We start from the raw sequence: 16,017 nt of genomic DNA, 5'->3' as shown, positions 1-16,017 counted from the left end.
TGTGTGTGCTTTGTAGCAAGCAGTGTTACTTAGTGTGAGATGTGAATGCCTCATACGCTGCAGGATTCGGTCCGTTGATCAGACAGCTCTTATTTGAACTGGCTGAGGGAAAAGCTAAACAAAGTCATCCCCCTCCATTAAAATGTTGTTTTGGGGGAAGCAGTAATTGGAAAGTTATTGCCAGAGGTATTTTAAACACGGCATGTTTGCACTGGAGTTAAAGATTATATGACCCAAACAAAATAGTTTTGAAGTGTTCTGTGTCATAATAAAAAGATTCTGCATTTTCCATTTTCTCCTTTCCACTGCTCTTCAAACACTTCTTTTGAAATACAGTAAATACTAAGATTAAGTGATTTCATAAAACCTTAGGATTATAGTGCTTTTGCTCAGCATCTAAAGATCAGAGGTTACATGTGTGTATTTGGCATTTCTTCTTGCAGCATTAAAAAAAGGTTGACTTGGAACTGATTATAGGAGGCAAACTGAAACCAGGATCAAAATAATGCAAAGCTGTGATCTAGGCCATAAGGACTCGTGTTTTTTTTTTTTTTAATGTATTTTCTTTGATACTAACATTTGATTTCTGGAATAGAGCAACTCAGGGCTCAGACTTTTGGCTGCATCTTTTTAGATTTAGAATATACAAGAAATGTTGACATAGCAGCATGCTGCGTTTAGAGCAAATAACCTCAGTGAATCTGCAATCAACGTGTATGCACAGTCAGACTGGGTTAAAATAAGAATAAAAGATACCTGAAGCCAGAGAAGGAGGTCAAAGCAATTTTTTTAGGTCTGTCTTCTGAACTATAAGAAAAATTATATTTATCACTTACATACTTATGTTTTAAAAGTACTTTACAAGCAAGTCTCCCAATTATTTGTTTCCATTTTATAAATGCAGGGACTTAGGGAAGTTGATTTTGACAGGTGTTGCAGATTTTTAACATCCCTCACAGCTGTCCAGAGGTGACTTGCCTAAGATCACGTGGTTGTTTAGTGGCAGAACTTATAGTCCTGGGTTTTAGACCATGCAAGGAACCTAAGAAGTCAGAGCCCAAGCACTGCATTAGCTCTTGGTATCTAATGACCRTGCAGCGAAAATCCAAACTTTTTATTAAAAATAAAGCTGTACTTAAACACTTCTGTTTATTTTAGGGTATGTGATCATATCACTAATAGCTGAGTACACATGCTAACAGTAAAGGAGCATGCTATTACAGGTTTTCTCTGGTTTCTGAAGTGCTCAAATATAAAAAAGTGTCTTGAAACTATGAGAGGATAAATAATGTTGTGGGTTTTGTGGACCCAGGTTTAAAAAACGAGTGGGAAACCCTAAAAGGAAAATCTGGACTACAGTTGCAGGAAGCTGAAGATAGAGTGGAATGACTTAGGATTTTTAAACAGGTCAGGTTTTATCAATGCAAAATGTTTTTGTAATGTTAGAAATTAAATAACTCATTTAATTTTACAGTGTAAAATAACTGCAGAGCAACAAGCCTAGTTTCCACTCAATAAATTGTAAATGATCTTAGGTATAATATACAGAAAGCAAGAAAATGCTAACACAACCTCTAATGCAGTAAAACAACCTTGACAGGACTGCTTCCTTTTAAATATAAACCTTCTTATTTTCAAACAGTTCATCTCAAATACACCTAACCCACTGCCTTAATATTTTGGGGCTCCTAATATTCAGATACGTGAACGTGCATAGCCAGTGTCTTAAAAAATCAGCTACTACACAAGCATGGTCACATATCCATGGCAAAGATCAATCTCCTGATGTTTCAGGGACTGACCTTCATGAAGCAGTTACTGTGGTGAGATAAAGCATCGCTTGATAAATTCGTATGGGGTCCAATGTCGCTGCGGAGATTTATCAGTTTATACAAGCTGAGAATTTGGCCTGCGGTATCCAACTCTATAGGCAAAATGGTTGCATACTGCAGCTATATTACTTCTGCCACAGACATAGCTCTAAACTTGCACCTCCTACTGATATCAGTATGCCAGCTTAATTTTTACTTTGAAAAAGCAGTAATGGTTGTTCAGCTAAAATGAGCTGTGAAAATGGAGAGAACCACTGCATCACACTATCTAGCTTTCTCAGAAAGCCAGAATACAGACCAGCTTATCAAAAGCTGATTTTGGCCCAGTTAGAGACCTAAACCAGGATCATTTGCCGTATATTAAATACGGTTATGTTAGAGGTAGAAAGGGGTGCATAATCTTGGGTGCCAACATGGATAACCTTAAAAATTTGAGTTCTCATTGCAGTTCCAGTGCAAAGCACCAGTAACTCTATAATTTATGTTTGATCTTCTAAAGTACATCCTGCAGCTGGCGGTTTGCTGGATTAGCTAATCATTTAGTTTCAGTATTTCTGGTTCAGTTCTTTAAAGCTCTGAGATTTCTTGGACATTGCTTGGCTTAGGTACTGTTCTTGCAGGGTTACTAATGAGAACTCTGCTTTGGAGCTTATAACAGTGTAACAGCAAACCAGCATTAGAGGAGGGAGTCTGCAGAGGAAAGAGAGGGATCTCTGTGCCTCACTCAAGCTACTAATCAGCCTTGCAAAACTTTAAATCGAGATATCCTGAGATGGGAGAGGGGTCAGAGAAGTGAAGGTGACATTTCAATTCATTCTTAAAAAGCCAAGCAAGGTCTGCTGCTTGATAAAAGATTGGGAACAGCGAGATCCGTAATATCAGTTGCGGGCTCTGAACTCATTCATTCCTATTAGAATAAAATTCTCAACACTGAAATGAGAACGGTATTGGGGAATTAAAACAGAGCAAAACACTCAATGAACACAAGTATTTTTGCCGTTTAAGTGTTGGGCTTAGATTCCTTTCCCAGGAGAAGAGAGCATTCGCTGCTCTGGCTGTCACTGAGGGCTAAGAGGAGCCTGGGCTAATAAATCTTCAGATACACCATTCTCTCCGTTGTTAACTTTAGATTCCCCTACCAGCAGCGTGATCGTAGATGTGCCTCAAAGCAAGCATGCATGCACAGGACCAGCCTAGGCACAGCCTTGACCTTTTCTAAATTTGGGAAATCTTGTGGCTGCTGATCAAAGAGGAAAAGAAATATTTATAAAATAAGACAGCTTGCTTTTTTGAAAGGATTCGAACCAGATAAAATGAAAATAATCGTGGCTGGAATGGGCTTCTTTCCTCTACGCATTCTGGTTTCCTGCGACCCACCTCCACCCTTTCTCTCTCCAGAAGTGATTCATGTGGGAGTAGCTCTTTGTGAAGATCTACAGATAAAGTTATGGCAGCTATCCAAAGACATTCATGGCTCCTGGCAATCTATTTTCCTTTAACATAATTATATCCTTGTGGGGGATAAATCTAGGAGAAGATTAAAAAAAAAAAAAAAAGGCATTTCAGCGTTGGAGGAAAAAATCGGATTTTAGTCTGCTGCATTGTCGTGCGATGGTGCTCTGTTTCTCATGTCCCAATTAATTGGTAATGGGGAAATTGTTTCAGAAATGACTATCTCTGTGGTTAACCTTGAGTGCACAAGGGTGGGGGCTGGTGTATTTTTTTTTTCCAATTTATATTAATTCTGGTGTCATTCTCATTATCTTGCTCATGTTGCTAGGAGCTTCAGGAGCTAGCCTTCGGAACAATAGCTCTGCTCTTGCATTCGGACAGCCGGGAAAGCATTACTTTTGGCAGAGATTTGTGCTCCCTTTTGTGATATATTCAGGACCTAATCAAGCCTTACTGTCCATAAGTGCCTGTGTAACATAACTTGGCGAATGTTCTCCGAGCTCTGACAGGTGTATCATGCTTTAAAAAAAGATTGTACCCTTCAGATGTTGGAAATGCCGCAGAAGAAAATGTGAAAGGGCAGCATAAAATATGAACTCTTAAAAATAGCCTCCGATGCTACCTGCGTAACTGCGTGGTATTAAGCTTGCCTACAATAACTTGCAGTTGTGGGGTTGTTCTGCAGTGGTTAGGGTTTTAATGGCATGAGAATATGTAAGTTTGCTTCTCTCTTGAGTCAGAGAAAATTACAGTCTTCCTGTGCCATCAGTTCTAATGATGTTTTTAGTTTCGTAAGAGCCAATTTTGCAACATAAATGAAGTAGGCACGTCTTTCATTTACGCCATATCAGTCTCTTAAAATACACCTTGTGTTAATGTATCTGTCTGTAATTGATGTATTGCAAATGCTGAGTGCTAGCACATAATCAGATGGCTCAGAGGTTAAAGTGCTGCTTTCTGAACTGGGAGGCCTGGGCACAATCCGGTGGTTGGAATTACTGCTAACTCTAGGCAAGATGCTATAATTTCCTTTCAGATAATATAGGAAGCCAAGGTGGCATAAAACTTGTTAGAACAGATCATACCATGAGATAAACTGCCATTCATAAAGATTTCCAGCTTTTGGCATAGGGAAATAAAATGTACGGGAAAGAAATATTAGGAAATAGACTCATATCTCCAATCTCAACTTGATTCTTATTCCTGCAGATACTCAGAACCTGCAGTTTATTCATGTCTGTAGGTATTTATTGTCTATCTGTAGCCAGTGATTAGTGTTGAATGTTTAGCTCTTTACAAACATTGTGATTTCTGCAATGAAATGGTAAGAAATTGTGAAGTAGGCTGAAATTTAAAAATGATGTAGAGTGAATACAAGAGAAGAAGGGATTGTCTAGAATGTGTTCCAGGCCTTTTCTTTTTTCTACCCTTTTGGGTTAGAATACTCTTCTAAGGGATGTATAAAAATAGATCGGGAAAGAGAGAAGTAATTGGCCTTTACAGAACAATCCTAAGCAGATAGGGAGAGGGAGCAAAATGATCTAGGAGGGCTTACCTAGCTCTGATTTCTGTAATGCCGTGTGATTCCAGTTCCCTCTGCTCCTCCTGCAAACGTGTCCGCCGAAGCGGTGAGCTCTACCCAGATCCTCCTGACGTGGGCCACGGTCCCCGAGTCGGAGCAGAACGGACTCGTCCTGGGTTACAAGGTACGTGCAACTGGAGTGTCATGTTTACTAGATCTTTAATGCCTTACCTAGGTATGTTTTTGCATTTGTTATTTATTATTCATCTGTTGGATATTAATATTTTCCATAACTCACCAGGAAAAGATATAGGAAGTGCGCTAGTTTTGAAAGGGGCAATCTGCTTGGTGAATATGATCTCATTTTGTATTTGGTGAAAAGGAGGAATCCAAAATGCTCAGTCCTTTTTAGCAGTACTCATGCAATATAATCATTTACTTTCTGTATTTGTATACATTTATTCTGCAGATCCTTTTTAAGGCAAGAGATTTTGACTCTGAACCAAAGAGCCAGGTAGTAAGAGGTAACCACACTCAGTCTTTCCTGCTGTCTGGCCTGCGGAAATACGTGCTCTATGAGATCCAGGTATTAGCGTTCACGCGTATTGGAGATGGAGTCCCCAGCTCTCCTGCAGTTATAGAGAGAACCAAGGATGATGGTAAGTTTATGGGATACCAAAATAAATATCCTATTTATTTCATCTTTTTTCACACCATTTTTTAGTGATACAAGTATAGATGATAACCCAAACTAAGGCTATTTGTGTGGGGTTTTTTTTGTTTTTTTTTCAATTTTAAACTTCAAGGACTTGATCCTTATGCAGTATAACTCAGCGTGGTTCCATGGGTCATGGGCTGAGGATTTGGAAAAAACACTGAAAACCACAGCCCCTTTTTCCTCTTTCTTCGCAGCTGATCAAGGGGGGAAAAACTTCTAAAAATATTCGTACTCTGAAGATTGATGTAGACAATTTCATTTGAAGAGAATTTTTAGAGGCCAATTATGAATTCCTAGTGAAGTTCAATCATGGCTTTAAAAAAAAAAAATGCTGCAGTTTGAATCAATAAACCAATTTGGGTCTATCTGGGCTGAACTGAGATTGGGAATTTGCAACTTYAGTAATTCAGTCTCAGTTTTTTTGCAGAAGACTTAAGACACTGACCCTGGAAGATGATCGTATCAGCTTCCCTTTGTAATTCCCTCCAGTGCTTCCCGTGAGCTCAGGGATTCCTGAGTGCGGTTTGATGTGTTAAAAGAACTGGAACAATCCCCCCCCCGCCCAGCCCGATTCTGTTTGAACATGACTGTGTGCTCAGAGCATTCCTGCTGGTGGATTTTTACGGAAATTTAATTCAGCTGTTAAAATGTTTTTGGCTTTGCAGACGCTAAAGTTACCTTTAGCTTCATTACCTGTTTTAGTATTCAATGAAAGATAATGTCTGTGTAAAGAGGCTGCTCTTTATTACTCCCAATGAAAATGAGCAAAGACACCAGTCTCCCTTTTTTTTGTCAAAATGTTCCCAAAAGAAATGGAATAAACACTGGTTTCCACAAACAGCTTCATTAAGGTGATTTTGTTGGCCTGAAAACACGTTCAGATCTCTGGCTTAAAACGGCACTTTGTGTGGAGCGCAGGGAAGGGGCCGGAGCCTGCGTTGTCCTGGGGAAGAGGGGCAGCAGCTCCCAGTCGTTCTGCTAGCTGTTTTCTCTGCGTATTGCCTGTGCGGTGTCTTGGCTTTCCTTTGAATGGGAACAAAGAGAAGTTACTGTTAGCAGGACTCTGCCGGGAGAAAAAAAGTGCTTGCAGAATTGCACATAGCAGAATATAATGAGAAATACTTAAAAACTGTTTGTTTAAGATAACCCCATTACAGCAGTTCCCTCCTTAAGTACATGCTGGCAAATGATACAAATTATTCTTCCATCTCCGTACTCCCGATATAAACATGTTGTGTCTCCTCTGGGCTCAACTTAATTAAAAGTATCATCAGGAGTACTGCAGGTGGAATTTGTGCTGAAGGGGAAATTTTGCGGATGCAAATTTATGAATTAGCATCTCCTCACCTTGTGAACCTGGGATGGTCAGTACAGCCACCAGCCACCGTCTGCATTAARGTGCCTCTAACCTGCCTCAGGTTCTCCTGCTCAGACAGAAGTGTTTAAAATGCACATGCAAAATCACAAGGCAGTTGGAAGCTGGGGCAGATGACACAGAGAAGGAATATTATTCAGTTTCAACAGGTATGAAGCGGATGAAGCTGACACATAATTCTCTCTGTAAAGGCAGCTCAGTGACTCAGACTCACTTCATAGTCTGTAATCAGTTATCTGGTGCCAAGGCGAGGAGGTAACGCGGCTGGCTCACGGGGACTCCCCGCTACACTGCTAGGAGATAATTCTCACGGAGGTCACAACTCATTTGTCAGAGCATCCCACTAAAGTCATTTTACAGGAGCAGTAAAACACTCTAGGTTGCCCTGTTTCTGTCTTGTGTTTGGTGTTCATGGGTGCTGGAGGCTTTTGGCCACAGAGTTCCCCAGAATAAATGTGTATTACGGAGGGGTGTAGGTGCTCCTGACCATCCATTTATTACTGGTGAGATACAGCTCCGGCTGCCTTCTGCACAAGTGGGCAGAGAACCTGTAATCCCTCTGATGGGTAATGCCCGCTGGTCGATCTCTGTCTTCCTTTGCAGCCCCCGGGCCACCGGTGAGGCTGGTGTTCCCCGAGGTGAGGCTGACGTCGGTGCGGATCGTCTGGCAGCCGCCGGAGGAGCCCAACGGCATTATTCTGGGTAAGGAGATGCGGCAGCAAACTCGGGGGCTGGCGAACAGGGAGAGCGCTGGCTGTCGGGTTTGCCTTCCTCTTGCTCGTAGGGTTAGAAACCACACGGAAGCAAATCCGTGGCTAAAGGACAGAAAACACCGTGGTGTCAGCTGAGAGACGTGATGCCCTGTGGTGAGAGTAAAATTCTGCCAGGCCCCGTGGGATGTATTTCCCTGAGTCAGAACTGCATTTCATTCATGGCACTATGTCTGAATTGTCATCTTTCTTTCCATCTGGGTTTGGATTTGTAACCCGTTTGGCTGGCTTTTGGGCAATTTGCCTGATAAGCTGCAGCAGGGGAGAGCTGCATTTTCCTCTCCTTCCCCCTGCTCCCCTCTGCCAGGCATGCCAAACTTTGCAGTTTCATGTGTGCTTCTGCTTTACTGCTTCCTTTGGATGATACCATCTGTCAGGTCCCAAGGAGTTATCTTGCGCTTGGCTTTCCATCAAGGGGAACAGGAACAGCCAGGGATGGTGAGAATTCATGAAAAACCTGCTTACCTTCCTTCTCCCTTACTCTTGAGTTGCCTTTCCAGTACGTACACCAGGGGTTACTTGTACTTTAAACATGAAGACATTTATAATGTAAGAATCTATTCTTGCCTCTAAAAATAAAGTAGTTAATAGTTACACAGCAATTTTGTCTTCAGAGTTCTGTGCTAATGTTAAACACATTTTATAGTGGTTCTAGCAGGCAAGGATTCATCTTAGTTCTAAAAATGGAGAAACAAAAACTCTTGCTTTTCATTTAGTTCTTGCTCTTTTAGACCCTTCTGCTTCTGATTTCACTGCCATAGTTCAAGTTTATATTTAGTCTTTTAGGAATATTCCCCACAGCGTTCATTGCTGGGGTGGAGGAGACATACTTTGATTTTTACTGTGTTGGTGGCATCCCTTTAAGTATCCCTGCATCGTGTTTAAGTCTTGAATCAAGAACTCAAACTTTCCTCAGGTGTGTAGTTTCCAGAAGTGCTCAAGAGGTGATCCTGGCACCTGAAGCAGCAGGGAAATCATCATATGTGATTCACAGGCAGCAGCTGCAGGGATTTTCTGAGCACAAGAAAGAGAGAGTTTGCATGAAACTTGGCACCAGTTAGCTGCCAGGGACAGAACCACGCAGGGTATCGCTGCAGCTCAAGGAAGCCTGACGTCTGAATTGTCTTGTGTGTTTGATTTACTGCCTTTTTAAGGAGCAGTGTCCTATAAGCTTGTTCTCAGTAGAGTTTGGGATTTGAATCACAGGATGTGGTTAAGGAGGAAAAAAAAAATTCTTTCGATACAAATGATGAGAAAGTACAAATGGTACTTTGCTATCCAAACTGTGTTGCAATGTCTTACGTGGCTGCACTTTGCCTTACTTGCTGAAGCTGTAAGCTCCACGGAGTAGGAACTTTTTTATATTTACTTTGCACACTGCTTTGTGCAATATATCCCATCCTCGACTGGTTCCTGCTTGTTACCACTATGTTGATGATAAAATCATACAAGTACAGGATTGGAAGGAAAGGTGAGAGGTATCCCTTAAAGCATGCTTGACATGTATCTAAACTTTGAGACTCCCATGTTAATCTTCCACTATTTAAATAAATTTGCAGTTAGCTTTTTTCCCCTAAACATCTAGCCTAAATATCGCATGGTGCCAGCTAAGCTGGATAGTTCTGGTCCTGCCCTCAAGGGTGATAGTTCCTTCAACCTTCTTCTTGCACCATGTTTACCAAAATTGTCATCATTCTTTGTCTTTCTTATTACTTTCATGTTTCTGGAAGTTTAATGCCTCACACTGATGACAACATGCCAGCAGAGCTCTGCCACTGCTGAGACGAGGGAACTGTTGACTCCTGTGTCTTGCATAACGCACTCCCGGTATCGCATCCCAGGACACTTGATACTGCCCTGATTTGACTTATTTGCAGCGCTGGTGTTGTAACTAAGTAGGTTTATGACCCACTGTTAACTCCTACCCCTTTTCTGCAGTATGCTTCCAGGTCGATCGGTTCCTGTTTTATATGTACATTTAGCTTTTTCTTTGCAGGTGTGATCCTTTGCATGTTTCTTTATTGAATTTCGTCTTACTGATTCCAGACTCTCTCTACTAGTTACCAGGATCACTTTAAGTTATAGTCTTGTCCTTCAGAGGGCTTGTAACCCCTCGCGATTTGGTGTTATCCTCCAGTTTTGGAAGTAGATTAGTAATTCTGTCAGCCAAGTCATTAATGAAAATATTGAACAGAACCAGACTCAGGACATATTCCCGTGAGACCTTGCTTAATACGCCCTCCCAATTTGTAAGCAAACTATTGATAACAACATTATGACTGTTTTGGTTTTTTCAATGTGTTGAATACTTTTGCTAGATTCTGTTTCTCTAGGGCCATGTGGGACCATATCAAAGCCTTACTTAAAGTTTATGTGGATCATATCTGTTATTTCCACCTGGCCAATTACCCTGTCAAAATGAAAAACAGGTTATTTTAATATTTATTATTTGTTCTAGGCAAATACATATTGGCTGTTCCTTGGCACCTTATTATCTTCATGGATGCTTATATATTGACTCATATTTTGTTCTAGGATCTTTCTGGGTACTGAAGATTAGCTTGATTTGCCCGTAACTCCTCAGGTCTTTCTTTCACTCTTTTAAAATATAAGATACCATGTTTGCCCTTCCAGAATACTTTGGGACTTCACCTGTCCTCCACAAGTTCTTGAAGATAATCACTAATTATTCAGAGCTTGCTTCAGCTGGTTACATAAGCACTCCGGGGCAAACTTCATCAGGCCTTTCTGACCTGATTACATCTAGCTTAGCTAAATATTCTTTAACCTGTTCTCTGTTCCAGCCTGCATCCCTGCTTCTATTGCTGTCAGGTTTTTGTGTTAAATATCTAGTCGATATCAACCTTTTTTCTTCTTTTTTTCATTTTTGTGGAAATGGCGCAACCGAGCTATTAGCCATTCCATTCTGTGTCATCTGCCCTGCGCTTGTCTTCATTCCAGGTAGTGGACCTGTCCTCCTTCTCTCTTCCTCTTATTTCTATTGCATTTATAAAATCTTTCTTCTGCCTTTGATGCCCTTTGTAAATTATAACTCCCTTTGCACTTTAGCCCTTCTGATTTTGTCCCTACGTGCTAGTGCTGTCTATTTATACACTCCCTTAGCAGTGTGTCCTATCTCAGCTTTTTGTGCAATTCGGTTTTGATTTTGAGGTCATCAGTGAGCTCTGAATGCAAACATATTGGGCTCTTAACATCTTTTGTCTGCATAGGGATGGTTGAACCTTTTTTGTCTCTTTTTAAACTGTCTACTAACCTGAATTCCTTTTTCCCTTAGAATTCCTTCGCAGGGGACTTTACCTGCCAATTCCCCAAGTCTACCTTCTGGAAGTCCGTTGTCTTTATTGAACAATTCTCACTCCTCTGTTTCTTTGATAGTAGAAGAATTGAGGTTCATGGAGGAAGTCGTTAGGTGCCAATGTCAGAGAGAAACAAGTAAAAATTACTCCTGCTGGGTTCTTCTGTAATCTTTCCTAAGAAGAGTGGAGTACTTCAAAGAATAGATGATAAACAATGTAGCATTTTAAGTAAAGGTGACAAGTTTGTTTCTTTTCCTGCACACCTCTGCATCTTATTACTGTAATGAACTTTCAAAGTAAAATCGTAAACATCACAGGCAAGTGCACTGAAGTAGAATTACTGGAAAAAAGAAGTTAGCATAATTTTGCAGTGTGCCCTGTTATTCACTGGTGGGGCTGGAAAGAAAAAACACCTGCTTTGCAAGAGCAACAGCTATTCAGAGCCTTTGAACCAACGTTCCTGCTCTGCTAGCTTTGTCCTCTGAGTATACAAGCACCTTTGCAGCTAACATTTTTGTAATCTATATCAAAACATGTTCTAGCATTTCAGAGTGAGATTAGCAGGATGGAATACTGGCAGGCACCAAGAGAGAAAACTACCTGTTTGTTTGTTTGTTTAAATATTTTACTGTGGAGGCCTGCTGGGCATTTCCCCTTTGGGGAATGTTACAGTAACCATCTGAGCCTTAACTCTATCTTCTTTGCAGCAGTCCATCCACCTAGCACCCAACGTAGCTCCTTTAAATACTACTGAAGGAAAATGACGTGTTACTGTGCATGCGCGCGCTTCTCTGAGAGCTCTCCCTGAAAACGAGAGCTCATTCAGCATCTTTCCAGGCCCTGGTTAGTATTCCTCATGGTATTCTTGTATTTAACGTTTACCTGAAGCTTATTGCAAAAGAGCGTAAGAACTCCACTGAGAATTAGAACCAAAATTGGATGTAATTCCTGTTTGCAAATTCATATTTTGATCCCGGACTGCATTTGCACATCCGCTGGCCCCTAAACAGATAAGCAGTAAAATCAACAAACCGGATTGCTGCTCTGCTAGGCAGACCATAACCCCCCAATCTCATTTGGCTTTCCCTAAGTTCTGTGACAAATTAATAAGTGTTTGTATCTCTGGTGCATCATGGCCTGCATGAACGGGTGCTGTCAGTCCTGCAGGGCTTTGTATGGTGATGAGCTTGAAAGCTTTTTTATATTCATGGTGTGTTGTCATCTTCCTGCCTGTTTGCTTTGGGGAATCCAGTGGTTGTGTTGCAGTGACCTAACATTTAACAGGCAGTTCAAACTGTTGCCTTTTATTGAGTTCAGAAAGCACAGCTCTTGAAGCTGCTTGCAGTTGTGCAAAAAATATTTTAAAAGATGCTAATGCAGAAAATAAGCCGTGTTTCAATGAATAAATAAACTCCAAAGGAGTTGATCTTTCAGGCTTTTTTATGCTAGTTTGGCCTGGTCAATGGCAAGACTCCCAGTAACAGAAGAGATTTGGGATCTAATGCTATATATTTTTTTAAAAAAGTAGAAAAATGAAGAAAACACCATGAATTCTTCTGATCGATCATCGAGAGGATTAATGTTCCGTAATATATTCCTCTCCCCAAAGAGTTTGCTCTGGTCACCTTTTAAAGATTTTACTTTCACTCATAGCCCTTGATTTCTTATCTAAAGCACATCTCATCCTAATCCAGTAAGGGAAGGAACTTCCCAGTGCCGGCTGCTCCCGTCGCAGACAGCTGTGTTGGGTTTTCTGCTGTGCAGACTGCTCACGCTCCATTTGAAAAGTAGATAATTTCTCTGTACTTCTAGTGGCATTTCCTGAATCTCCTTGCTCTGCTACGGAGAAACACCCATTTAGCTCCTAGCCGAAATTCATTCTGCGCCCGTTTATACCATTTGCCCTATGTCAGCGTTGTCTTTTGTAGTCATTCTCTTCCCTCCCTGGTGTATTTTACCTCCTCGACGTGTTTGTAGACAGCAATCGCATCCCCTGTGAGTCTTTACTGGCCAGACTAACCAGCCAAGCTCCCTGAATCCCTCTCATAAAGACGCCTCTTTGTACCAGTTCCACTTCATGTAATTTGTCTCTCATCCCCCCTTAAGTTTTTCTTATACTTCACCTACCTTAAATTTATGCTGTAATCTTTCCTGACAGATTTCTGTGACTTTCTCTGTTACTTTTGAGTGTCCTTTTTCAACTGCTGCAGCTTTTATAACTGCAGTCACATTTCTTGCCTCTTATAGCCCTCGAGCATACATTAATTTCTCTTTGAATGCTTTCCATTTACCTCTGTTGATTTGGCTTGTTTGATTTCACCCAACATTTCCTGCCTTCTTCCATCCTTTGTTGCTGATGCATCAACGTAATAATTTTATCTTTTTGATCTTGTCTTAGCCCTAATTATTATCCAAGCTGTGCCTTAAGAACTGTCTTGTGTGTCACTCAGAAACAAGAAAAGCACTGCTGTTTATGACGGAATGTATGTTGACTGCCCCAAATTGTCTGATAGGAGAGAGTGATCTAGGAGATCAAAATTAAGGTACTGAGTATCTCTCAAGTGGCTTGTAGGTAGCAATAAGTTAGCTGGGTTCAGCTGCAGAGGTTTCATACGTACCTTTGAATCAGACTGAGGGAAATGTAAAGGTGAAGTGTCTGGTTGTGTAAAGTTTTCCCAAGATACTCAAGAAAATAGATATTTTTCTAGACTGTCAGCCAACACAGCAGATGTAGCAAAGGACAGTGAGGGCTGATGCTTTTTTCACAGAAGTGCCCTGAAAGCAATTTTGTGTAGCCTGTGCAGTGATTTCCTCTTTCTCAGGGCTAAATTAGTTTTTACACTAGCCAAAGATTCACTCTTGTATAAGTTATTGCAATGGCCTAGATACGTATGTGTTCCTTTGATTAATCCGTGCATGTTTGTAATTGGTTTTCCAGCATGAGTACCACCATTTAGCAGTAAATAGTTATCTTTCTATTCCCTCCTTACATTTTAACTACACTTTCTATTTTAAAAGGTTTAGAAAAGAGAGGAAATTGTTCAACAATGATATCTCCCAGATAACATACTTATCTTTTAATAACTAGATAAATCAAGTTTGCTATTCTTTTAATATTCTGTGTTTCCCTCCAGGTCTTATTCTTTACATCTTATGTCCCCTTATCAAACTTCTGTTGCTGTCTTAGTTGCTCTTCCTTCATCTTTCCTACTGCTGTAAAATTTTCCCCAGTGCCTTTCTTTTACTATTTTTCCTTTTTATTGAGATCCCACGCCTGGGTTTTCACTTCTACTTTCTGCACATCTGTATAAAGGGGAAAGATCATAATGTATCCCTTTCTTTTCCCCTTTGCTATACGTCTTTCTGTGGACCTTAAAAAAGAGAATTAAAATGCTATAGCATTAAAGATACAAAAATACAAAAATGGTGAAGTATATGGGACCAGTAATGGGAGAGTTGGTGCAGGGGATAAAAGGAGGTAGTTTGCAGGTGGAAAAATGTGATTGTCAAAGTTGAAGGCTGTAAGACTTTGCCAGGCTCTAAGCATGCTCAGTAGCTCTGAAAATCAAGCCACTTTTTATCTGGGAATCTAACACTAACCACCCAGCTGAGAAGATGTTATTCGAAGACTATGTCTGGCACACGCACTGCCCGGTCGCTTCTAGAGGTGCCTGTGCCATCCAGCTTGTTCCATGTAAGGTAGCTGTGGCCCACATTCCCTAACAGCTTCTGAAGAAAAAAAGATAAGGAAGTGCTAATGAATCGTTAACGCCACTGCCAGAGTCAGCACACAAAGCTAACGCCATCTGTATCCCAGTTAAATTCTAGTGTTCCTCAGAGAATACCCACAGCACACGAGTGCGGCATTTACTCTAGGGAGTGCATGAACTGTGTGTGTGTCTTTTCTGTGCGTGGGTTTGTGCCAATTGTTGCATACTCACAGAGGAAAAGAAATGCCGTTGATTTTGTCTAGTAACCACAGGGAAGATAAAATTCTGAGTTTTCATACACCAGTCTTCATGAATGAAGCACTCCAGGTTCAGCTCTCCTGTTCTTGTTACAGCCAAGAGTTGGTGGGAGTTCAAATTCTGGTTGGGATATTAATTCCAAGAGGAAGAAATGGTGTCGGGTGTCTGCAGACCCCTTTGTAGTTCAGAGGATGAGCAGAGGGTTGGCAGGACCACGGCATGCCTCAATTCAGCTGTTTTGATTTGGATTTGTTGGCTGCCCTCTGTCCTCTGTAACTTCATGAAGCATTTAATCATACCACTGCATTCAGCTTGGGCAGTGAAGCCCCACACCAGCTCTGTTATTAATTGATTTTGGAAGTTAGCAGCTGGACTGAAGGTTACCAATGAGCTCCAGAAGCGAGAGCCTGATTCAATTGCTCGTTCTACAGAATGGGTTTGAACATTTGGCAGGTCCTCTTTGGGGGGCAGTTGTTGTTAGTGGTGCGTGAGAGCTCTGCAAGCCCTACTTTGCACAGTTGGATCATTAATAATACATGATAAACTGTAAACTCATAATTGTCAGGCAGGTTTGACTGGAGATTATTGTTTACAGTCATCAACAAAATTGATTATTAAATGGTGCGTGGTTCAAGCAGGACCTCAAAGCTTGCGGGCTTCTTCCTTGGGCTGCAGACAAGGGCAGTAATGTTGAATGACGAAGCAAGGATGCTTTTATTGGCAGTTCCCACATTCACTGTACAGTTACAGATGAGCAGGAAAGCTGAGAAAAAGGCAACTGCAAAAAGCAGAGGCAAGCGTTCACTCGGGTGGTATGAATGCTGCATAGTGTGGGCAATCCAACTGCTCTGCAGCTGAAAACCTTCTAGCTTCATTCAGTGCTGAAACTGTATGAGAGGGGAGAATAGTGCACAAGTATATATATTTATGCATGCRTCTGTGTTGGGTGGAAAGCTGAAATAGCAAGCGTTTTCTTGAACTAGCTCAGCCGGATGAGAGTAATTGCACAAACTCTGTTTGCTCCTCCACCTTTTCTTGAGGTATTAGTATGCTCAGGAAAGAT

The 16,017-nt window shown here is 41.1% G+C and overlaps 1 protein-coding gene across 1 annotated transcript in view; it reads left to right on the top strand.

Moving 5' to 3' along the window:
- SDK1 (sidekick cell adhesion molecule 1) overlaps positions 1-16,017 on the top strand; it is a 432,311-nt gene that overhangs the window by 349,226 nt on the left and 67,068 nt on the right. Inside the window, exons 27-29 of the mRNA XM_026083057.1 lie at positions 4,875-4,990; positions 5,276-5,465; positions 7,503-7,601. Of these exons, the coding sequence (XP_025938842.1) occupies positions 4,875-4,990; positions 5,276-5,465; positions 7,503-7,601 (405 nt within the window). The remainder of the gene's footprint in view (positions 1-4,874; positions 4,991-5,275; positions 5,466-7,502; positions 7,602-16,017) is intronic.

The sequence above is a fragment of the Apteryx rowi genome, unplaced genomic scaffold (assembly GCF_003343035.1).
Source record: "Apteryx rowi isolate R43461 unplaced genomic scaffold, aptRow1 scaffold_6, whole genome shotgun sequence".
Classification (NCBI taxonomy): Eukaryota; Metazoa; Chordata; class Aves; order Apterygiformes; family Apterygidae; genus Apteryx; species Apteryx rowi.
The sequence above is the reverse complement of the archived record's forward strand: the minus strand, read 5'-3'. Positions and strand labels throughout refer to the sequence as shown.